At 35.9% G+C, this 25,453-nt stretch overlaps 1 protein-coding gene across 1 annotated transcript; it reads left to right on the top strand.

Annotated features, from left to right (window-relative positions):
* On the top strand, positions 1–25,453 carry ift172 (intraflagellar transport 172). Its single transcript, XM_052586882.1, has 48 exons — positions 1–168; positions 401–544; positions 681–793; positions 879–918; positions 1,003–1,068; positions 1,148–1,227; positions 1,597–1,684; positions 1,783–1,997; positions 2,078–2,201; positions 2,487–2,582; positions 2,679–2,840; positions 3,287–3,340; positions 3,502–3,605; positions 4,301–4,386; positions 5,484–5,596; positions 5,683–5,850; positions 6,179–6,315; positions 6,683–6,790; positions 8,738–8,822; positions 8,978–9,070; positions 9,466–9,543; positions 10,079–10,327; positions 10,512–10,590; positions 10,732–10,852; positions 11,170–11,314; positions 11,424–11,513; positions 11,899–11,996; positions 12,174–12,309; positions 12,457–12,573; positions 12,679–12,821; positions 12,970–13,063; positions 13,662–13,726; positions 14,353–14,533; positions 15,222–15,319; positions 16,546–16,675; positions 18,132–18,230; positions 18,595–18,704; positions 19,049–19,112; positions 21,405–21,491; positions 21,568–21,684; positions 21,822–21,932; positions 22,036–22,155; positions 23,050–23,145; positions 23,444–23,503; positions 23,723–23,821; positions 23,910–24,063; positions 24,420–24,511; positions 24,815–25,453. Exons 1-48 carry the CDS (start codon positions 130–132, stop codon positions 24,902–24,904), a joined length of 5,238 nt encoding a protein of 1,745 aa, XP_052442842.1. The 5' UTR covers positions 1–129; the 3' UTR covers positions 24,905–25,453.

The raw sequence follows: 25,453 nt of genomic DNA, 5'->3' as shown, positions 1-25,453 counted from the left end.
TGGCGACGGTAACCAGGGAGAGAGCTATGTTTACCAAAATGTCTGCAGCCTGACAACTATAACCAATAACGTGGTTATATCAAGAAATACTTCCGTATAACTCCGCCAAATCTTTTATAAAAGTGAAGCATGCAGCTAAAGTATCTGAAGACTCTTCTAACTCCTCAGGTAATTATGTTTACCACGTTATTTAGCGACGCTAGCTAACTAGCTCTTGGCAGTCCGCTATCTGTAGGCATTATAACGCATCTTAGCTTAGCAAGACTAGGATGCTTAAGTATCTTGCCAGACTTCAGCTCATGCATTTTACTTTGTGCAAAGAAACAGTAGAAATCACATTCCGAATGTTATTCAAATCTCAGCAAACGACGTCGTGTTGTCTCTAATGTCTTTTCTTTAGGATGGAGCTGCTAAAGTCACCTGTATGGCTTGGGCTCCTAACAATGCAAAGTTTGCAGTGTGCACTATTGATAGAGTGGTTATACTGTATGATGAGCAAGGAGAGAAACGAGACAGATTTACTACAAAACCTGCAGACCCCAAAGTAAGTAATCAGTGAATTATTGAATTCATATTAAATCCTCAAAATAAATGCTGTAGTCTACCAGTGCTATATATAATTTCTTAGTACTTCAAGAAAAGGTGATGTTATGAAGTTATGATTTTGCGATTTTTTGCAGTATGGAAAGAAAACCTATGTGGTCAAGTCCATGGCATTTTCTCCCGATTCAACCAAGATAGCAGTGGCTCAGACAGACAATATTATATTTGTTTACAAAATAGGGGAGGAATGGTAGGTATCTCAGAATACTTACATACAAGTATAATTTGCATTTTTGTATTATTTCATATTTCTAATATCGTGTTTTATGTTCCAGGGGAGATAAAAAGGTTATTTGCAACAAATTTATTCAAACAGTAAGTATTTTGATGATAAATATGATACTCCATTAGGCAGAAGTGTCATATATTGTGTGCATTAACTTTGTTTTTGTTCTTTAGAGTGCTGTAACATGTCTGGTTTGGCCGTCAGAGCACACAGTAATATTTGGACTAGCTGAGGGAAAAGTAAGTGTGGCACATCTTCTATGCTTTAAACCGTAAGCTGATTTTTCTATTTTGTGAGTGTTTTTTATGTTAAATGCAGGTTCGACAAGCCAATACAAAAACAAGCAAGTCCTCCACGATCTACGGAACGGACTCATATGTTGTCTCACTAACGACAAAGTATGTATTAAAATCCTGACTATTGATGCTTACACTAGTATTTTCTGGTTTGCTCAGGTTTAATTCATATTTTGAATTAGCTTTTATTTTTTATTTTTAGTTTATATTTTTAATTGGAATCATTGTTATGCGCTTTTATAATTTTTATTATTCTACATTATATTTAAATATAGTTGTATTTATATATATAGCTATCATTCATTTTTATTGTAGCTCAATTGGTAGAGCACTGGGGGTTGGGGGTTCGATTCCCCGGGAACACATGATATGTAAAAAATTGATAGCCTGAATGCACTGTAAGTCGCTTTGGATAAAAGCGTCTGCTAAATGCATAAATATAATTTAATTTAACTGGGTCCATTTTCCCAGTGTCTCGGGGAAGGGAATCCTCTCGGGTCATGCGGATGGAACAGTTGTTCGGTACTTCTTTGATGATGAAGGATCTGGAGAATCTCAGGTAATGTATTTATAACATGCATATGTTAATTGAAATATTATATTTGCGTGTGCCTAAATGATTGATTATTTAATATGTATTTGTTCTGATGTTCGAAGGGCAAATTGTTGACTCATGCATGCCCACCGTACGCCATGGCATGGGGCACCAACAGCATAATTGTGGCTGGATGCGATAAGAAGATTGTGGCCTATGGAAGGGAGGGCCACTTGCTTCAGACATTTGACTACAGCCGAGATCGCTCCGAAAAGGAATTCACAGTGGCCGCATCTAGCCCCAGTGGCCAGTCCATAGTCGTGGGAAGCTATGACAGGCGAGAAAGCTGTTAAACAGAAAACAAAAATGTGTTTCCAATGTCGTGATGTATCCCTTATGCTAAATAGTTTTCTTTAGGTTGCGAGTTTTCAACTGGAGTCCCCGAAAAGCCACCTGGGATGAAGCTTCTCCCAAAGAGATTCCAAACCTGTACACCATCACAGCTCTGTCCTGGAAGAAAGACGGCTCTCGGCTTTCTGTGGTCAGTCTGAACGTCCGATTTTATGAAGATTTCAGAACATATGTATTCTGTTCATATACTCAAACTTGTACACACTATAGAGAAGTTTTCTCTTGGAACACTAATACTGAGAATATCCTGAATCCTGTGTACACACATCTACTTATAAGTTTGTCTGCAAGGGAACTTGATAAGATATAAGTGGGATGACAAAAACCAAAGAAACAGCGGTTCAGTGATGTTGAGGTTTGGATTTGCCATTTGGTACCACTGTAGATGAAGTCTAATTACATCTCTAAATTATAGGGCACACTGTGTGGAGGAGTCGAGTTGTTTGACTGCTGTCTTCGGAGGAGTATCTACAAGAACAAATTTGAGATGACATACGTAGGATTAAGTCAAGTGAGCAATACTATTTCAGTCATGACTCTTATTTTGAGTCTTGTTTACATCCTATAAACTGGATGTTCTAAAACTTTGTTTCTTTAACCCTCCCAGGTGATTGTGAAGAATCTGTCCACTGGCACCCGAGTGGTGCTGAAATCTCAGTATGGTTATGAAATAGATGAGGTGAAAGTCATGGGGAAGGATCGATATCTTGTGGCTCACACCTCTGACACACTGCTGCTGGGAGATCTGGCATCCAACAAATTAAGTGAGGTAGGATGTCTAGTTTGGACGTGTTTGATTATTCACAGTTGCTTTATTTCTTACATATAGTTTTGTTCGAGCATTTTTTTTACCATTCTTGATCATGCAGTCTGTATTAAAAAGTCTCTGTTTAGATAAAAACGGCCTGTATTCAAACTTTTTCAAAGTTTCTCATATTGTAACCGAATCAGTTTCTCCATCGGGTGGACCAAGGTTTAAAATGTCTAATTAAAAGTTCAAGGGCTGTCATGGTTCACTGTGTTAATCCATGTTTAATTGAGTTTCCAAAGTGCTCTTATGGGAGTTGGAAGAAAGTTCAGTGTGACAAACAGGATAATGGTGAAGGGCCTTGGCTGCAATGTCTCTGCCTCTGCTTCTTTCTGTGTAATGTAGTGGAAAGCAAAAGTTGATGACCGTGTTGTACTTCAATAAACAACATCACTCTCCCATTACAGGTGGCGTGGCAGGGGTCCGGGGGAAATGAAAAGTTTTTCTTTGAAAATGAAACGGTACAGTGTTTTTGTTATTTTATTGTGTGTTATTAAGATGCCTCAGTCATTTATGAGAATGGTGCAAAGGGAAAACGACTGGGTTTAATGAATCATGCAGCCCTAGCTGGTATAATTAAAGTCATTGCTGTCTAATTGTAAATTGCTATATTTTTGGTTAGGTGTGCATGATTTTCAACGCTGGAGAACTGGCGCTGGTGGAATACGGAAGCAATGAAATCTTGGGATCTGTTCGGACTGAGTTTATGAACCCACACCTCATCAGGTCTGCCATTTGGAAACACTTTGGAAAGCAAAAATCATTTTAAAAGCCAATTCAAAATGGTTTACTTTGTTACTACATTTGTTTTTATAATTCTTCATCGAAAAGGTAAAAATATTTTTTTTTTGCTTTGTAACAACTTTTCTTATTTAAAAAAGATATGTCATTGTAAATTATATATATATATATATATGTACACTCATATATATTACAATTGATGTAATATATGTTAATTATATCAAATAAATTGTATTTATATATAATAATATATTATTATTATAGTATGTAATATAATAATATTCATTCTTTATAATCATTTAATATATTTAGTACATAATCTACTAATAATTATTTAATAATTAATAAAAAATATGAATGAAATACATAATTCAATAATGAACGAAACTTTTGTACAAGAGTTATATTACTCTATGATAAAGAGTTACATTACCCAAAAAAGTCATGTCTAATACTGACCACCAGATGGCGGGATTTACCTGCGAGTTCTCAGTTGTCCTGGGACTGTCATTCTGGCTGGCTCTAAGTGAGAAGACCTAGTCATCACAAATCAGCATTCATGTATAAAGCTTGTCAGGTGCTGTCAGAATGCATTGCTTGGTTCCTCTTGATGGAGCACCGACAGGTCCCTCAGCACCCACAGGAAGTGTTTATTCTTCACTTTGTGTTTGTGTTTGCAGTGTGCGTCTGAATGAGAGAAAGCAGAGGGGAGTGGAGGACAACAGAAAGTTGGCTTACCTGATTGACATAAAAACTATTGCTATCGGTGAGTTACTGTCAAGACAGGGAGATTATCTATTATTTACTAAAATGATAAAACAGTTTTAACTCCATTTTATTGAAAAGTTTTGATTAATCACGTCTTCCCAGTCTTATAGCTCAGTTTTGCATGCCCTGTGTGAAAAAAATTGTATTTCCCATTTAGCAAATGCAAAATTGCACTAAACTATATGGAATTATACTCACATCAGCTCATAAAAGAGTTTTATTCTGTCATCAACGTCATCACTGGTATTCTGTTTCCGCTCTTAATGGCACACCTTCTCCATGTGACCCGTTATTTGGAGAGAGGATCATTTGAGGGACAGTAGGAAGGAGTGTTGACGTTCGGTCGGTTTGGACGTTACCTTTCAATTAGACGCCGGGCCTGCTGTGTCGCCGTCATGGCCCTCTCCTTCACCAGCTACCGTCAGCCATCTGCCACGCTTCTGACCACTTCCTGTGCTAATTAAGTCCTGGCATGCTCCCTCTGTCCTGCTAGCCTTATTTCTTCTTCAGGTGCTGAAAATGAGAAACAACTTTCATCCAATTTATTTTCCTCTGACAGACAGCAGAGTGCTTTTCCCCCTCACTGATCCATGTACTTAAAAACTGTTCAGAAAGTGCAAATTGGAAACTGTTTTTCCTCCACCCCCCCCCCCCCACCCCCCTTGCCCTCCTCCATAAGTGATGCTTCCCATCAGAATGGTTATTTTGTGAACAAAGAGCCAGAAATGCAGGGAAGCATCACAGAACGGGATTCATGAAAGACTCATTGATTTGTTTTTGTTAGGGCACGGATGTTCGGGGCCCGTATGAAAGGCAGTGCCTCCGTTTTTGCTGCGTGTATTTGTGTACGAGTGTGTGTGCGGTGACGTTCATGGCAGTCATCTCCAAATTTTTATAATTCTGTTTATTATAGTTTTTTTGGGGGATGAAAAGTACTTCATCTGTTCTTTTAAACACATTGTCTAAAAGCCTCTTACTGTTTAAAAGATTTAACTATAAAGCTTAATTTCTGACCTTGGATGAACAGAAAATAATCTGCATCTGGTATTTGGTGCATTCATCTCCCATAATCCTTTTCTCTTCCTGTTTTCATAGTGGATCTGGTGGGTGGGTATAATCTGGGCACTATAAGCCATGACTCCAAGATAGACTGGCTGGAGCTGAATGAAACGGGTCGGAAACTGCTTTTTAGGGACAAGAAACTCAGGGTAAGGGCCAGCGTTGTTATTTAAGCTCTAATATTTCTAGTAAAATCAGAATGATTTGCCACTTCAGTCTCTTTCTCCACATTCAGCTCCACCTGTATGACATCGAGAGCAGCCTGAAGAGCACCATGCTGAGTTTCTGTCCTTATGTTCAGTGGGTACCGGGTAGTGATGTAGTTGTGGCCCAGAACCGAGGAAACCTGTGTGTTTGGTACACCATCGACAGCCCGGAGAGGGTCACAATGTTTCCCCTCAAGGTGAGCTGAAGTTAATAGTTATATATTCATTAATAGATATGAATATTGTGAAATTATATTACAATGAATAGTAAATTAATAATACTTAATACTATATTTTAAAATGGAATTTATTCCAGTGATGTCAAAGCTGAATTCTAACAAACTGATTTCTTATTATTATCAAAATTGAACTCAGTGTTGCTTAATATTTTTATGGAAACTCTAACAATATTTTTGTCAGGATTCTTTGATGAAAAGAAAGAATTTGCACCTCGCCATTTCAGTTTATTTTTTCTTTCTTTTTTTGTTGACTGTGAGTTTAATCATGTGACTTGTGTTGCGACAGGGTGATATTGTAGATCTGGAGAGATCCAATGGAAAAACTGAAGTCATTGTGACTGAAGGGGTTAACTCTGTCTCCTACACTCTGGATGAGGGGTTGATTGAATTTGGTACAGCCATTGATGATGGTGACTATTACAGGTAAAAAATAAATGAATTTAAATACCACAGACACCTGTAATAAACATGGATTGCACCTTAAGAATGCCTTCTTTTAAAAACAAAAAAGAGCATAAATTTAAACTTGAGTTGCTTAAAAGGACAGTCCCCCAAAAAATTCAAATTCTGTCAGCCTCATCTCTATAAAAGAAGATAATTTGAGAAATGTCTCAATGATTTAGTGGTAACCAAAACAGTTTAAATACCAAAGGCTTCTTTTGTGTTCTACAAAACCATGACATGAGGCTGAGTTACGGATGACGGATTTGTAATTTTTGGGTGACCTATCCCTTTAAATTATATAAGTATCTTTATTCATAGCTGGATTTGTGTGTATGTGTGTGTACAGAGCTACAGCATTCCTGGAGACCCTGGAGATGTCGGCAGAGACCGAGGCCATGTGGAAGACTCTGAGTAAACTCTCCCTAGAGGCACAACAGCTCCACATCGCTGAGAGGTTAGACAAGCAAGACAGTCCACCCACCTCTGTGACTCAGCTAAAGCTGCGATGACTTCAGCATAGCTGTCCAGATCATGTGTCTAACCTTGACACCTAGGAACCAGTATGACAGAATTCAAAAGTCTTGTTCCTTTGAATTCCTTTACAGATTATCCCAGAATCATTTTTTAAGTTTAACTTCCTCTATTGAACTTCTTTAGAAGTAAGACAGTTTTAAAGTTGCAGAACTGTCATATCCTTTTATACTTGGTTACTTGCATTTATAGGCAACACATTTCTTACATGACGTTAAATTTGATAAAGGAGCAGAACAGTGCACAGCACAGTTTTGCTGTGCAGTTGATTATGATTTTTGAAGTGTAAAATACAAATAAATTAAACTTTAATTAAATCATTTCTTTGTTGGGCCACCTTAACAAACCAAAAATTGCAATAATAGTTTATTTTATTGTTTACTCAAAGACAGCACAGTCACTGGCAGATGTGTGCGAATAAACATATTAATTACAGCCCTTGTACTGACAATAGAAAAAACACTTTTCACACGATTACATAAATACAATAATCTTACTGTCTTTCTTAACGATTGTTTCATTCTATTAATAGCATTGCACCTTTAGTTTTTTCTTTTTATTTGCTCTTTATATGCATCTAATTGGCACTACAGAAGAACTAAACAATTAAATATAAATACACTGAATCAGCTCAGTATCTTAAAGGGCTCATATCATGAATATGTAATATTCCTTGATCATTTGAAATGAAAGCATTTACTGTAGGCACACTGTACTCAAAATATCTTGCCCAATAAGTTCAAAAAGAATTATTCAAACTAATCTGTAACAATGTCTCTATCTTTAGTAAATGTGAATTTGTATATTAACACATGGCCACCCATATGTAAATGTCATCGATGTGTCAAAAGGTGCTGCTATGGGTCCGGTTACATATTTGACTCATGTCACAGGTATAAATACTGTTTGCATAAAAATCTTAATGGACTAGATCACCCGAAAATTAACATTTACTAACCCTCAGGCCATCAGAGATGTAGGCAAGTTTTCTTCTTCTTTAAATGGGATTTGGAGAAATTTAGCAGGAAATGGGGCAGAGAAAGGCTGGGCACGTAAAACAGTTTTTGGTGGGGAAAAGTATCCATATAAACCCGAATTGCATTATAAATTGACCTCAGAGATTAAAACTGAAAATGTAGGATGCATCTTCTTTAATATATTCTGAATTGTTCTATAGAAAAAGACCCCAAAACTGTCTTTAAAACATAATATTTTCATTTGACAAAAGAATCAATGTTGTTCCATATAGCAGTGAATGCTTACTGCATGGTAAAAGCATTCAAGCAGTCAAAAGGTCTTTTAAGAAAGCTGCTATTCTGTACAGTTGCTCTGCGTGTTCCATTTTAAATGTTGAAATGTGTCTCAGATAATATTGTGCCTAAAGAAAAATGTGTGTATTCTGTTGCAAAAGAGAAAAAAACCCTTCACCTGAACTTGTGCGGGAGGATAAAAGCTTTAGCACTAAGCACCAAAGGTTCTCTTAAAAAGTCATCCAGTCGCTTTAGGAGGCAGTGAGCATGTTCAGAGTTTTCTTTTTACTGTATAAGCATTTTTAAGAGGGCTTGAAGCTAGAATTTAAATTAGAGGGTCTTTAATAATGCAGGATTGGTTTGTTATATATAGGCTTATCTGCATGAAAAAAAAGTAGTCTGACCGTGAAGGAGAATGCAAATGAAAGAATTGACTGAATACTCTTTAGCTCGAAGTCACTTTTAGAAATGGCATCATGGTTGATCAGTGCTGTCCAGTTTAAATGCCCTAAGTTATTGCAGAATTGGTGGTTGAATGTGAAATGATATTGCATGTGATGTTTTTATCTGGCTGATATTTACAGTTTCTCTTTCTGAGGTAGTGTTGGGTTTTTCTGCAGGTGTTTTGCAGCCCTTGGAGATGTGTCCAAAGCTCGATTCCTAAATGAGACCAACAAAATTGCAGATTCAGTCTCAAGGGAATATGTATGTAGTGCATACCATTTTTTTTTGAAGGACAGACAGGTCCTCAGCCTGTAGCATCTTTATTACTTTGTCTGTTGATTTTTTGAATGTATGTTTTTTGCTGTTGTCCTTGTGCTTATGTATTTTACATTTCGATGTTATATTCTCTCCTGTAGGGTGGTGATGGTACAGACCACTACCAGGTAAAAGCACGACTGGCCATGCTGGATAAGAACTTTAAGCTTGCAGAGATGTATTACTTGGAACAGGTAAAGAATAGTTTCTGATACTTGCAAGCAGGAGTGCCACTTAAAAATACAATTGCCAGTGTATTAAATTCAAATGAAAAGAAATAAAACCCTTTTTAAATGAACAAATAAATAAACAAACATGTTTTTGTACTGTTTAATTAGATAAAAAATTAAATAAATGTTACATTTAACAATAAATTAAGTTAAAAATAATAATTAAAAAAACGATCAAATAATAATTAAAATGACAAAATAATTCTTAATTTTGAAATTGATCTCTACAAAAGTATTTGCCACTGCTTTTCTTTGCCAACTGAGTTCAAAAATGGCATTGGACAGTTCGTACGTGGGAGCGACAGAGCTGAGATGGTTATAACTTGATAGCTGTGAGTAATATTGCTGTAACTCTGCAGAATGCGGTGGATGAAGTGATGGAAATGTACCAGGAGCTTCACATGTGGGATGAATGTATTGCAGTGGCAGAAGCAAAGGTAATACCTGTTTTTACATACAATATCATAAATATGCATAACCTCTAGTCCACATGTTTTGTTTTATTTAGCCTAAAACAGGGGTTCACAGATACATTAGAACTCAAATAAGTCATACAGCATGGAACCAGAATTGATTGCTGTATACTTTTTTTGTGTAATTGCTGTAAAGTAAAAAAAAATTCCATAAAATCAAACATTGCAGTTTATTACACTGTTACCATTGCAATATTACCATGAACTGCAACAGTATACAAAAATCACTGAGTGTCTGGATTCTGAATGCCTCTTGAATTTTGATGGTTCCACTCTGTCAGCAATCACTAACTCACACCATAAAACATGTTATAGATGGCACAAAGCATGTTAATTTTCACAATTCACAATATTTCCGAAAAGCCTTTTTATGTTGCTATCTTAACTCTGCGCAATTATTTAGTTAGTTGCATTTTATACTATTTGCATTTAGCAGCTGTCTCTATGATGCTGCAAAAATCAGCTTTCTACTAATACTAAATGTGTACATCCCTTGAAGGGCCACCCAGAGTTGGACAATTTGAGACGCAGTTACTATTCTTACCTAATGGAGACCAATCAGAATGAGAAAGCTGGTGAGGTGAAGGAGAATGAAGGAGACTTCACTGGTGCTGTTAACCTCTACCTGAAAGCAGGACTTCCTGCCAAAGCTGCTTGGCTGGCCATGAGTAGGGACGAGCTTTTATCAAGCCATGACATCATCAGCCGCATCACTGCTGCACTCATTAAAGGAGAGTTTTATGAGAGGGTGAGTTTGACCTGCAACAACCGCATGTGGCTTGACAAATTGGCTACTTTTGAGTTCCATACGTTTATAACTTTCAAATGAGGAGCACAACCTCTCACACTGACATTGTATTGTTTCACAGAATTGAAGGGAAATTGTTTTACTCCTAATTATTCATATTTGTAAGTATTATTAAACTCAACAGGCAGGCGACCTGTTTGAAAGGACAAGAAATAATCAGAAGGCCTTGGAGTGCTACCGCAAGGGAAATGCTTTTAAGAAAGGTGAGCCTAGCTGGTAAGAACAATCAGAATAGGGTGTTACATTTCAATTTGAACAATAACTAAGTGGTTTTAATGCAAAGCATCAGAGCTTTAGATTCATTGCCTTCATTGACCTCTGCTGATTGCATTGTGCTTCCACAGCGGTGGATTTGGCTCGCGTTGCGTTTCCTGCAGAAGTTGTAAAGCTGGAGGAAGTGTGGGGTGACTATCTAGTGCAGCAGAAACAAATGGATGCTGCCATCAACCACTACATAGAAGCAGGGTGAGTTTCTAGAATAACAAACCTCTATAGATCAGAGCAAAAAAAAGGCATTTTACAATTCCTTTAAATGGTGCATTTACACCACCATTTATTTATTTATTTAAATTAACGCTTCTATTCAGCAAGGATGCATTCAATTATTCAAAAGTGACAGCAAAGACATCTAAAAGGTTACAAAATATTTCTGTCTCAAATAAATTCTTGTGACTTCCTAGTTATCAAAGGATCATGAAAAAACATACCACGCATTCCACAAAATATTAAGCAGTATTTTAATATAATATTTAAAAGTGTATGTAATTTCCTCCCTGTAAAAGACGTTCCACCAAGGCCATAGAGGCAGCAATCGCAGCACGCCAGTGGAAGAAAGCATTGCACATACTGGAGCTACAGGAGGACAAGACTGCTGCTAAATATTACCTGAAAATAGCTCAGCACTATGCTTCTGTGCAGGAGTTTGAGGTAAAAAAAAAGCAAGTTCAAGCTGTCAAATATTAACTAATGCTCTCAGGTTTCTAAAAATGATCTGGTTTGAATCTGTGTTGGCTAATTATGTTTCTATGAACTACAGGTGGCAGAACGTCTGTTTGTGAAGGGTGATCATACTAAAGATGCTATAGATATGTACACTCAGGCTGGGCGATGGGAGCAAGCTCATAAGGTCAGTGTCACATTGTGCACCTCTGCAAAGATATTGATAAAGAATACATTCATTAATAATAGCTGTTTATTTTAGTGTCTATATTTTTGTTTATGATTAAATGCCTTAAATCTCATAAATCTCATAGAATTACATGGAAAGAGAGAATTGAGACTTATATAAAACTTGAGGTGGCCTCTTTTGAATTTGGCCAAAAAGCAACTGCCTAGCAGCCACCAAAAACAGTCTAGCAATTGCATAGCAACATGTTAACAAATCAGTGTGTAGTTGTAATTATAAATTGGATGAAAGCTGCGAATATAACCGCAATTGTTTTTTCCTTCTTTATTCAAATCATGACCAATTTACGTTTCTCTTGTTATCTATCTGTCCGTCTCCGACACAGCTTGCTGTGAAGTGCATGTCACAAGAGGATGTGTCTGCCCTCTACATCAGCAGAGCACAAGAGTTAGAGAAAGAGGGGAAGTACAAAGAAGCCGAAAGGTGAAAACACACATGCGCAACGCTGTGTTTCTAATTTGACCTATGTTTTTGGCTGGGTTCATTTATAATAAGAAATGAATTCATTTTTAAATCTGAAAAGAATTTCAACATGTTTGAGATTTCCGTCACATGTCATACTGGATTTCATACATTTGAAATGTACATTTCTGTCTTTAGGCTTTTTACCACAGTAGATGAACCGGACTTGGCCATCACAATGTACAAGAAGAACAAAATGTATGATGACATGATCCGTTTAGTTGCTGTTCATCACAAAGACCTGCTGCAGGAAACGCACATTCACCTGGCTAAGGTACAAGAGTTCTATTCTTTTATTCTTCCTATTCACATTTAGTTACAAAACCCATTTGACCCAAATCTCTTTTGGTGCGGGTTTGTCTTGTTATTGTTCAGTAGATCTTTCACATGGTCTGAGTTCTGTGTGCTGGGTTTATCACAGGAGCTAGAGGCTGAATCCAGGTTTCAGGAAGCGGAGTATCATTACCTAGAGGGTCAGGACTGGAAAGCTGCCGTAAACATGTACAGAGTCAATGATATGTGGGATGAAGCTTATCGGGTGTGTGTGCACACTACATGGTCTTTATATGATACTAGAGTTGATATAATGTAAAAAGTAGAGCGTTTTACACATTCAGAAGTTCTCTTCATGTCTTTGCAACAGATAGCAAAGACTCATGGAGGAGCCAGTGCACATAAGCAAGTGGCCTATCTGTGGGCAAAAAATCTCGGAGGTGAGGCGGCAGTTAAGCTGCTCAACAAGTTTGGCTTTCTGGAAACCGCCATTGACTTTGCTGCTGATAACTAGTAAGTCTCTGTTAAGACTTAATGGTCCTAACACTATTATACCATTTTCAGGTGTACATGGTGCATACAGATAACAAATTAACCAGTGCATAGTAATATAGGCTTTTATTTACTCTATAATGAAACACTCTTTGTCTTTTTTTTTTAGTGCATTTGACTTTGCCTTTGAGTTGGCCCGACTCGCCATGAAACAGAAGATTCCTGATATTCATCTAAAAAATGCCATGTTCCTCGAGGACCAGGTATTACAGACTGGGGAGAAATGATTCCTCTTTTCTACACTGTCACTGCCTGTGACTCCAGCCAAATGCGGGTGTGAATGTGTTAAATAGACTACTACAATGGTTCACTTTCAAGGTCTGGGCTCTGAATGCAAATTATTCTGAGGTCTTTTCATTTTTCTTGCCTGATTTGGTCTTTATAATGCAGATTCCAGTGGGAAGATTGATTTGTTTTTCTGTAGGCGTGTTTGAATTAATGTAATACATGTAAATAAAAATATTAATATAATATATTTATCAATTTAATAATATAAAATAACAAATCTAAAAATGCTGGTAAAAGTATGTCAATCACCAGTCATTGTAATGGATCTGCAAAAAAATAAAGAAAGAAAAAAAAAATTCCCAGCCTAACTAAAAAAATGTGTAGTTTTATAGAATGCTAAATCTATGAAATTTTGAAAATATTGTTGTATTAAAATTTGTTATAATGACATATTACCCTATGCTTACTTTTACACAATTTGGCATTGTTATTAATAACCAGACCTACAGTTATTATTCTCATTATTAATGATTGCATGGTGCACAGATAAATTGTAATTTTTTTACTTTTAAGGGTAAATTCAATGAGGCTGAGACTGAGTTCATCAAAGCCGGGAAACCCAAGGAGGCTGTGTTAATGTGAGTGAGCTTTCATATCACACTTTCCTTCCACGGTACATACAGACCACTCTATAGGGGGGATTGCTTCCCTTCAGTACTTTTTGTGTGCATGGAGTACTGATTTTATCAACTTTATCACATTACAAGCAATGAGTAACTAGAAGCAGGTGGCATTGGGATTGAGAGTGTTTAATTTGTAGATCTCATGGAGAAGCGGTATGCTGGAGCTTTCCTGCTAGAGTGGCAGTGAACCAAAGATGATCTGATGACTCCAAGAAATCATATTGTTAATGATCTAAAAAGTCCTGTTTTAGTATAATTATAATAACAAAAATGACTGAACCTTATGCTTAAGAAATAATGAAGTAAGAAAAAGAAACTAAAAACTATGGACAAAAATACTCTTAACTGAGCTTTGCAGTGATGATAAAGGGGATAGGTAAATTATTTCATGGCTAATTATTAAAGACATTATATGTCAGTTCATATTTTTTTTACACTTTGTTCAATTAATATTTGGTTTTACATAATGGTTTTAGTATCTTAAATCCAACTGACTTTGGTCGTTGTATATACATTTTATTACAGAATTTTTAAAAATTATATTTACAATATGGGTGACCATGTCTCTATTTCTATTGTAGGCACGTCCATAATAAGGACTGGAGTAATGCCCAGAGAGTGGCAGAGGCTCATGATCCGGAAAGTGTGGCAGACATTCTAGTGAGCCAGGCCAAGTTCTGTTTTGACCAGAAGGAATTCCAAAAAGCTGAGGCCTTCCTTCTCAGGGCCCAAAGGCCAGAGCTAGCAATTAAATACTACAAAGTAAGAGTCCTTAAAAGCACAATCTGCACATAGACAATAAAACAAAAATCTTCTTTACTGTAGTAGAATGTCATTGATGCCTTTAACAGCAACCAGGCTGTAGTCATCATCACAATGAAGCACACAGAGATCTAAACTTTCTGAACATTTTTTAAAGAAGAATCAGGGTAGCTACTTTTAAAAGTTTAAGTTTTACTAAATGGATAGTTCACCCAAAAATGTTATTGCTCACACTCATGTTGTTCCAAATCCACGTGATATGGGTCAAACACAAAATGAAATGTTTTATAATTCATTTTAATAACATTTTATCTGACTGTAAGAACTATCCATTAATTTTTCTCAGTTGTGCATGCTCTTTCTTTAGAAGAAACCCTCCCTAATTATTTAGAACAGATGAAGATTAGTTTTTTTTTTACATAATTAATTTAAAATGTTACTTAATTGAACTGAATTAGTATATTAAATTGTAAATTAATAAAAAAAATTAAACCAAAATTAAATTAATACAATTACAGTAGAGTGTAAAACTGATTTATATTTATAGTAATATACAAAATTATATTTTTAAAAAATTGATAGTTTGCATTTTAAAAGATTTGTTCAAACAAATGTAAGATTTCTTCTTATTAGCTAAATATGAACATTAAGTTATGCAGGTTTGAAGAACCATATTTCTCTTATCCAGGATGCTGGGATGTGGACTGATGCAATGCGGATCTGTAAAGACTATTTGCCCAGCAAGCTGAGCGTCCTTCAAAAGGAATATGAAAGCGAGGGCAACTGGTAAAAGAACTCCTTTACTATCTGTTTCTTTTTTTCCCATCTTACTTTCATATGTGTCTTATATGCTGTATAAGAAAACCTCCCTTGTTTATTGTTCTTCAGAAACTAGGGCTCTGCGGGTGTGCAGAAAAACCAAAAGCTCTGAACTACATTCGAATCCTCTTTTCGTTGCTTGGCTTCCCTTCTTTATTAGAACATGGCAGCTTTTTATCCTAAATTAAATTCATAATGAGCAGCTCATTAACGAGCAGACACGCAGCAAATCCATCTCCACTGATAATTTTCCTATTTTTAATGACTTGTGGGAAAACATCAAAGGCTTCTCTGCCGTCTTCCCTGGGAAGAAAAGGAGAAACATTTTGGATAGTCAGTTCAAGGCCCACTCAGCAGTAATATAGGCTTCTTGGATCATTAACCTATTTTCAATCAAGAGTTTGAACTTTCTTGCCATGTTGTGTTTATAATTGACTCTTCTGGTCACTTTATGATCCCAAAGGTGTTTTTTCTTTCCAAAGGAAGAGGTATAGAATGTGTGTACCTTCCCTGTTGAACAAAGCAGCATATGCTGGATAGGTATGTTTTGAAGCCTGGCAGCTGGTTTAGGCTCGTTTGAGCTAGTCTTTAGTTTGTCATGAGCTGGTTTAAGCTGATCATGTGCTGGTCCTAAGCAACAACCTCCAGCTCAGGACCAACTAAGGACCAGTTTAAACCAGCTCAAACTACCGGTAGCTTCCATGCTTCAAAACATACCTAACCACCAGCCTATGCAGATTTTTTTCAACAGTGTTCAGCCATGTGGCTTTGTTTTGCCTGTCCATTGCGCTGAACCTTATGTACAGTTGTATAAAGCAGAAAGTGCTTGAGTGCTTGCCTTCACAGCTGTGAAATTTAATTCACTTTCTGCAGTTTTAAAGCCATCACTGCCAAACATTAAATGTAGCTGAAGGGTTTTCATGTAGCTTTCACGATCATTAACCACCAGGTCATCTCAAGACTTGAAGTAGGAACGTCTGAAGACCTTTAATAAATAGGGGTTTCAAGCCTTTATTCAAAACTCTCACAGTAAAATGAACCGCAGACTATCTAGCCGGCACTAATATAACATTAGTATTTTCTGTTGTTTTTCTTCTCATAGAGTACTATGACGTCAATGACTGAAGGAAAGCAGGAGATGGTAAACATGGCTTACAAGTCCATGAGAAATAAATGTATATGTGTGTTTATAGGGGTGTGGAAGGCATGGTGGAGCAAGCTCAGGAGTGGGAACAGACAGGCGAATATGCCAGAGCCATCGACTGCTATCTGAAAGTGAAGGACTCATCTAACATGGACTTACTGATGAAGTGTTGGATGAAGGTAAAATACAGACTCGGAGACACCTGACTGCATCACCATGTTCTCTTACATAAAGGACACTGTTGTCCAGAAAATTTACATTTTCAATCTGTTTCAATCCGTTATTATTTTTGGAATGTTTTAGTGAATTCACATGCAAAATCCAGTCAATTTTGCACGAGGGCGAACTTTTGTGTGAGCTGTGGTTCATGTCACCACACTGTTGACCATTTTTTGTTAATGTGACTGCTCCTTAAGACAATCATTTATTATTATCTTTTAGAATTTTTTTTATCATTTATTTATTTTAGAACCAAAAATCTTGACTGGAGCCAATAACAATAAATGAAAATAGACAAAGCTAGTCAAAAAATTATCACAGTTAGGTTTAAAATGATATTTTAAGTAATATTTGTTTGCTGATTATTAACATTTTGGCAATTTAACAAAGATGCCTCTTTGACAGAGGCACACATACATTCACATTACTCTATGATTTTAAGACATTGCTTTTTCATCTAAATCCCTTATAAAGTTTTACTGATTGATCTTTTCTTTAGAAAAGTCAGAATTGAAGTCAGGGTGTGTTAAATGTTTAAGTTTATTATTTTGCTTGAAGGTCTTGCAAAAATCCGTTTTTGCCCAGTTGGCAGAGACGGAATACTTTTATATAAATAAAAATAATAAATAAATAAACTGAAAAAGAAGACAGCAGCTGGGTTTCCACCACCTTTTTTATTTCGCGCATTTTGAAGTATCACATCAGAATCCAGGGATGGAAACACTGAATTTCAAATTGAAATGCCTCAATTCGCAAAAAAGTGTTTACGCTCGCTTGAGGTGGTTTTTGACTTGTGTAAATTCCTCTAAGCACATCAAAAAGTCATGTGACTTTGCGCTATGGGATGGTAAATCCTGATTAACCAACAGGTCCAATCTTGTTCCACAGCATCTGAAATGTTGTTATATGGTCATTCGGAAATGCACGAGCAGAGTCTGTCATCAAAGTATTTCTGTCTAATTGCATTCCAGAACTATTAATCAACTGCGTTCCCAAACAGCAGCATCCACGTCTGAAAGCAATAACCACATTAATTGTGTTTCATCTGCACGTTCTGAGGTGCAAGTCATTTATTATATAGGAAAATTGCTATATTCAGTAACTTCACCTAATTTTCTTAGTGATGTATAGTGCCAGTTTATCAGGAAGTGACGATTTTGTTCTCTTTGACTCGTTGGATGGAAACGGTGCTTGTTCGCAAATATTTGGTGCGATATTACAGTTTTGCGCATAAGTTAAATTCGCACCTTTGGTTGGAAACCCAGCGAATTATCTTTTTAACCTAGATTAACTACAATTAGAGAGCCACTCTGTTGACATGAAATATCTGAACAAGAAAAATGCTCCTAAAGGGCTTGACTTTTTGTTGCATTTACAGTTTTTACAAAGGTTTTCTCATCTTTTCATGCCCTCCAGGCAGCAGAATTGGCCATTAAATTTTTATCTCATGACAAGGCTGTGGACATCAGTCAGATCGTCGGGCCGCGCCTGATTCAGCTCAGAAAGTACAACGAGGTACGTTTCTTTTTAGTTTTTCAGGTATATAATCACAATAAGTATACAAAATTCACATTTCTCTATTGACATTTGTTTTTTTATTTTCCTCACTGATGCAATTTTGAGCATAAATACTGAAAAACCCTCCAAAATACTAGGTTTTTATTCTTTCTAAGTATTGTGTTTTGAAAAAGGCACACCAAGAGGAAATGGTGCTTTCAGTGCGCTTGTGTGCCAATGTGTGCCAGTGTATATTTAGGATATGACACAAAAGCAACGTGACCGCACAAAAAGCTCACAGACTTCATCTATTCTTTGGCGTCCTCGAGCCATAGACCTGTTGAGATACAAATGTTTTTTTTTTTTCTTTTCTTTCTTTCAGGCTGCTGAGCTCTACCTCAACCTGGACCTCATTAAGAACGCCATAGATGCATTCATTGAGGGAGAAGAATGGAACAAAGCTAAAAGAGTGGCCAAGGAGCTCGATCCAAGGTGAGCCCTTAACAGACTAGTCGCCCCTAACAACGCTACAGCCAACAATGTGAGAGGAAGGCAGTGAAATCACTCTCTCGCTGTCAGAAAAATCACTCCGTGGAACAAATGAAGTGCAGGACAGCACAAGGCCAAAGAGGTGCAGATGGCCTTCACAGTTTATCTCTGACTGCGTTTTATTTACGGCCGGAAAAATAGGTTTAGAAATCAAGTATAAATGCTTTCCGGTTCTGCATGAGATGTATTCTTAAGTAGAATACATATTTATGTCTTATTGAAAATACCGTGATGTCACTCTCTATAAGAGTTTGCCGTTATTGTGGTTTTGTGGCATCTCTTCACAGGCTAGAGGAATATGTGGACAAACGCTACAAAGAGCACCTGAAAAATCAAGGCAAAGTTGATTCTGTAAGTTCACCGTATCAAATTCATTTGTCTATTTTCTGCTTTTATTATTAGAGATATTACAGAGAGGACTCAAATAATGGGTCAAGGCTTGGCTGCTTACCTAGTGGTAGATTGATAATAAACAACTCGACTTTTTATTTATTTATTTTTGTTTTTCAATTAAACCAAAAAAACATTTTTTGTTTTTTTCAATTAAACCAAAGATTAATGACTGAAATAGAACCACACTTTTATGAATCACAATTGATTTTATTGTAATAACTAACAGCATATAAACCACGATAGGTAAAAATTGATAGTCTGAATGCACTGTAAGTCGCTTTGGATAAAAGCGTCTGCTAAATGCATAAATTAAATGTATTTTTTTTTTTTTTTAATTTAAAATTTAAATCTTAATATATCCTTATAATTTAGTAATGTTAGTAATAGTTATGGCCTATTGAAGAAGCTACTAATATAATAATTAAAATAGCAGCCATTGTTATGATTAATGTAATTATTTATTATGAATAATATTGTAAATGTTTATTATTTATACATTTTAATAAATTGTAATTAAATTTAAATCAATTTTATTATTAGTGGTTTTATTTATTTTATATCCCAATTTCCTAATAGTTTTCTTTTTCTTTTTCCATTTTTCAGTATTCATTCAGGTTTATCAATTTTATTATTATTATTTTATTATTATTAATGGTCAAGGATATTTATTATATTTTGAAATATCATTTACACGGTTTATTTTGATATTATTCATATTCATATATTATTTTATCTTCAATTAAACCAAAAATTAATGACTGAAATAGAGCCACAATTTTATTTGAATGACTAACATTTATAAGTGTACTGCAAGCAGGATAAACATTTAAATATATCATTTTATTTTGGTAATGTTTGGCCAATAGCTGATTTTATTTTGGAGGACTCTTAAAAGCATGAAATTGACTTATTTTTCCATTTCTCCTTCTTCTGACATCACATAGTTGCCACTGAGATAAATGAGAATACTAGCAGATAGTTTTCTCTAAGTATTGTAGACCACCTTGGGAGAGTGAAAGGGAACAGGATTGTTAATCGAACTTTTGTCGTCCACATGAGCAGCATCATAGCTCAAAATGTCAGGGAACTGCTAGCTGTCAGAATCCTGTTTAAGTTCAAACAAATAAAATCTATTTCCTAGCAGTGTGGAAGTTGAGGTTAAAGAATGCATTAAATGAGCATAACACAATACCGCAGACTGCTGCTCCTCCGCTCTGGTACTTCATTGTTTTTTCAGTTATTGTTGGGAGGAGAGAAAAATGGAGACGATTGGCTTGATTCAATTTAGAATAACAGATGCGAGGCACCAAATTGATGTGAGCGCTTGCCTCTCATTGCAATGCTTCACTAGCATTTTAGTTACAATCACAGAATGATGCAGGTCAGGGCTTTTTATTGAAAAGAAAGACAGAATGTTAACGAGGAAACTAGTTTAATGTACACTTACATAATAAAATGTAGGCAGTAAAGAATGTGCTTTATCATATATTATGTTGTGTGTGAATGAAGAATAGTTTTTTTCTAATATTTTTGACTATGTTAAAGCAATAGGCAATGAGAAGCTGCTTTAAAGGCTTATTGCTATTATTAATAATAATGATAATACTAATAATATTACCAATAATTACGGTCATTGTTATGATTTCGTAACTATTTATTACTATTCATATTTTTTATGTTTATTAGTAAATTATTCATACATTTTAATTAATTTTTATTTAATTTGAATTCAGTCATTCTTCCTTTTATTATAATATTTATTATTATTAATGGTCATGGTTATTTATTATATTTATAAATATAATTAATGTATGTCTTTTGATCCTATTAATATTAATGTAGTTTATCTTTTAATTATAATTCTATAATAATAATTTTAGGATTTTTAAGAATAGTTTGAATTATATTAAATCCTTATTTGTCAGTATTAGTTTTCCTTTATTTTCCGATCAGTATTTAATTACTATACAATATATTAATAATAATCTAAAATATTAATAAGCTAATTATTATAAAAGTATAAAATGTATTATTATTAAAATTTATAATTATTTATCATATAAAATGAACAGTTATGTTTATGATAATATTAATAATAATCATTTGCATAATTGTTTGTTTTCATATATATTTTTTTTAACAAAATTATTCATATTTTATTTATTAATAATATTTGTATTGTTATTAGTAATTGTATAATTGGTTTTAAATTTCAATTTGTCCTAATAGTTTTCCTATATTTTCAATCAGTTGGTTGGAGTAGATGTGATGGCTGCCCTTGACATGTATGCTGAGAGAGGACAGTGGGAGAAATGCATCGACACAGCCTCGAAACAGGTGCCAATTCATCTGTTCTCCCCACGCAGACATTTTCACATTTTCACAGAGTAACTGCCTTCCCCTTCTCCAACAGAATTTTAAGGTCCTGCACAAGTACATCGCTCTGTACGCCACTCACCTGATCAAAGAGGGTGAGGCAGAGAAAGTACTCCAGCTTTACACCCAGCATGGTGTTCCCGCTTATTCACAGGTACATCCAGTCATGTCTGCATAATGAATCAAACTCTTTTATTTGTACAAAAGAAAGCAAAATGAGGTATGATGCATCTCCTTCAAGCATAAGGACTTCTGTATTTCATCAGAAACATCTTCCCTTCCTTCTTGCAGAACTTTAACATCTACAAGCGGCTGTTCTTGGAGCTGGTGAGCTTAAGAGACCGGGATTGTGCGGAAGCTTATCGGATATGGGCCGATCTAAGGGACATCCTTCTGCTGCTGGTGAGCTCTGGGTTACTATGGTGACTTACACTTTATTTAGCCAGTATTGATTCTATATTCAAGTGGGAAATAGTGAATCTTACAGTGTCTCTGTGCTGTGCAGTGTGAAAACCTGACCAAGTCTTCAGAAGCTAATTCTCCAGCCCATGAGGAGTTTGAGCAGATGCTGCTGGTTGCTCACTATTACGCCACCCGCTCTGCAGCTAAAGGCATTGACCAGCTGGTGTGTATAAACTTCACAGCAGATCTTTGTTTTATGTTTTACATATGCTTGTTGATATCACATAAGTATATTTAATATAACTTTCACTACTGTTCAAAAGTTTGGGGTCCGTAATTAAAAAAAAAAATACTTTCTTTTTTTAATTACATATATTCAAATTTTTATTCAGCAAGATGCATCAATTTGATCGAAAGTGACATTTATAATGTTATGAAATATTTCTCTTTAAAAAAAAAAAAAACCTATTAAGCAACACTTCATTTCTTGAGCATCAAATCAGCATATTAAAATGATTTCTGAAGGATCATGTGACACTGAAGACTGGAATTGCTGCTAAAAAAAATCAGCTTTTCCATCACAGGAAAAACATTACACTATAAAATATGTAAAAATAGAAAACTGTTCACTTTAAATTGTAATAATATTTCACAATATTTCTATTTGTGATCAAATACTTTTAACAAATCTTAATGACCAGACAATGTTCACTACTGAGATACCGGTACCACTGGTCTCATTTTTTTCATAATCTTTCATAAATAGATAGCATAAGCTTTCTGCTGTTGTGGAAACGGCAGTAATAAAGTCCTGTTCCACATTATTTCCTGCTGAAATGCACAATTTTTATTCATTATAAGTTAAGTGTTGTCAAATGTGTAATTGCCATGTCACCAAACACAGTTGGAAAAATAATGACTGGTTTCAAAAAAGTTTCCAAAACAATCCCCTACCTCCAATTGGCTTAGTCCAGCCCCGATGTCATGCCATCGGTAAAGCCAGTGTTGACTTGGCATAATAAACTGGGATAGGAGAGTGTATTTTAACATCTGAAAACATGGCATACTTCACCTTTATGTTATCTGTGTCACTGTAATTCTGCATGTGTGTTTACAGAGTTCTGTGGCAGCCAAGTTGTCCATCTCTCTCCTGAGGCACACCGAGCTCATTCCAGCTGACAAGGCCTTTTATGAGGCCGGCCTGGCAGCCAAGGTGAACTCCGCTCCAAACACACACACACTCACTCATAGCCGCTTCAACCATTCATGTGAGACCGCTAAGAGCCCTGGGAAATTGGCTTAATTCTCCTCTGTTTGCTCCAGTAAGAGCTCACAGCAAGTGTGAATAATTTGATTCGCAAAGCCGTTTGAGTTGCCTCGCATTGTGAAGAAGACGTGGCGATGTGTCCTCTTTCCGGAGTTTTATTTATTTTTTTACATGTCTTAAACTTTTCATTTTTAATTTGAGCTTCTTCAGAACTGTGTGTCACTGATGAATCTTTCTCATGCAGGCTGTGGAATGGGAGAACATGGCTTTTATCTTCCTCAACCGCTTCTTGGATTTGGCTGATGTGAGTAAAGACTTTTGATTTTGTGTGCAGTCTGATGTGTATCTTTCAAATGAAACAAACTTAAGTGTTACAAATCACTTGAAAAGACACCCCAGTTTATTCACTGACTGTACAGGCTTCACAGAGTCAGAGGTGGGGGACATCGAGTACTTTTTATTGTACTGTTTCTGATAACATTCTTTAAATGACCTAATTTCAGCACTTGTTCTAAATTCTCAGGGCATTGACGAGGGAACATTGGATGCTTTAGATCACACAGACTTCCAGGATACAGATATCCCATTTGAGGTCCCTGTACCTTCAAAGCTACATGTCACTGTAAGCCTTCGCCACAAACCCTTCACCGGTGCCAGTGTATTTATTTATTTATCCTTTGTGTAAACTCTTCCCATTGGCTGTGTTTCAGGTGGAGAAGAGGGAGGAGATTAGAGAGTGGGTTCTGACTGTGTCCATGGACCAGCGAGTGGAACAGGTGTTGCCGAAGGATGAGAGAGGCACGTATGAAGCCTCCCTAGTGGCTGTCAGTACTGGCATCCGGTCCCTACCTTGCGTCATCACAGGTGAGGCAATCTGCACAAAAGACTGTCCTGTGTGAAGCGATGTCTCCTTTAAATTGCTTGTGAATTGGCCCTTTTAAAGGGACAGTCCACCCAAAAATTCTGTCATGTACTCACCCTCGTGCTTTTCCAAATCTGTATGACTTAATGGCTTTTGTGGAACACAAAAGAAGATTTTTTTTTTCCATGACGTGACAGTAAAAATTAACTTCTATTGTAAAAACAGCTAAAACATTCTTCAAAATGTCACCTTTCAAAATCACAGACTTTTATTTTTGGGTGACCTGTTCCTTTATACGTGTTAATAAAACACAAAAGTATACATATATACATATATTATTTATTTTTTTGGAACACAGGTTACCCTGTCCTGCGCAATAAAATTGAGTTCAAAAGACCAGGAATGGCAGCAAATAAAGATGACTGGAATAAATTCTTGATGGCTACAAAGGTACGAGTTAGTAGTCATTGTTCCCTCTGAACCTTCACAATTAGTCTTCAGTCACAACGCAGTTGTTTGATTTATAATTAATTGTTCTCTTGATCAAAAGTTACCACTCAGGACTGAATTTAGTAGCGTGTGTTTTGTTGAAGTAAATGTAAATGCTCTCTTTCAATGTATTTCATCATCGTTTTTTATCCTTGTGGGCGCATTTGCAGTTTTCACATTACTTCACAGATTGTCCCATCCATCCTGCCTGGGGTCGCCTGCGGTGCTTTGATCATGATTGCTTGTTTTTGTTTCACCCTTTAGACCACTCACAGTCCAGAATGTCAAGATGTGCTGAAATTTATCACACAGTGGTGCGGAGGTCTCCCTTCAGCTGGATATTCCTTCCACTAAGACTGGGGAAGGTGCACAATATCTATTTCTCTATCTGTCATCATCCTGTTCTTCACTCTCTCGCATTCGCCTCCCAGCTGTTCTGCTTAAACATTTAAAGTCTTTTTCATTCTCTTTTCCAAAGGCAACATTCACTTTTTGGTCATCATTCCCTGACCATTTTTTTATTAGCTAAAAGTATCATAAAGTGAAGCTACATGAAGGTCATTCAATGTGTGTATTAAATATGCTTGACTTCAGAAAGCCTTTGAAATATCTTCATTTGAATATAATCTGCGAATAACTGTAATACATACTCCACTAGTTCATATAAGTTGGATATTTTGACATTTAAACACTAAATAAAAAGCATATACTTAATAAAGATTGTCATTGTTCTCATGGACATTTGTATGAGGATATTAAAAAAAAATGAATAACCTATTCAGCTGAAATAAAAAAGCTATTTTATATATCAGAATTATTGTTTTATTGTTAGGTGTGATAACATTTCTAAAGGCTGTTGTGCGTCATATTTGTAATAAATGAATTCTAAGCCATAACTCATCA

The sequence above is a fragment of the Carassius gibelio genome, chromosome B20, assembly GCF_023724105.1.
Source record: "Carassius gibelio isolate Cgi1373 ecotype wild population from Czech Republic chromosome B20, carGib1.2-hapl.c, whole genome shotgun sequence".
NCBI lineage: Eukaryota > Metazoa > Chordata > Actinopteri > Cypriniformes > Cyprinidae > Carassius > Carassius gibelio.
The sequence above is the reverse complement of the archived record's forward strand: the minus strand, read 5'-3'. Positions and strand labels throughout refer to the sequence as shown.

What these genes read in the sequence shown, in the direction of transcription:
- ift172 (XM_052586882.1), top strand. Translation starts at nt 130, where the DNA reads ATGCAGCTAAAGTATCTGAAGACTCTTCTAACTCCTCAG. An exon ending in CATAAAAACTATTGCTATCG is followed by an intron (nt 4,387 to 5,483) that starts GTGAGTTACTGT and finishes CTGTTTTCATAG; the next exon opens with TGGATCTGGTGGGTGGGTAT. An exon ending in AGGCCGGCCTGGCAGCCAAG is followed by an intron (nt 23,146 to 23,443) that starts GTGAACTCCGCT and finishes TTTCTCATGCAG; the next exon opens with GCTGTGGAATGGGAGAACAT.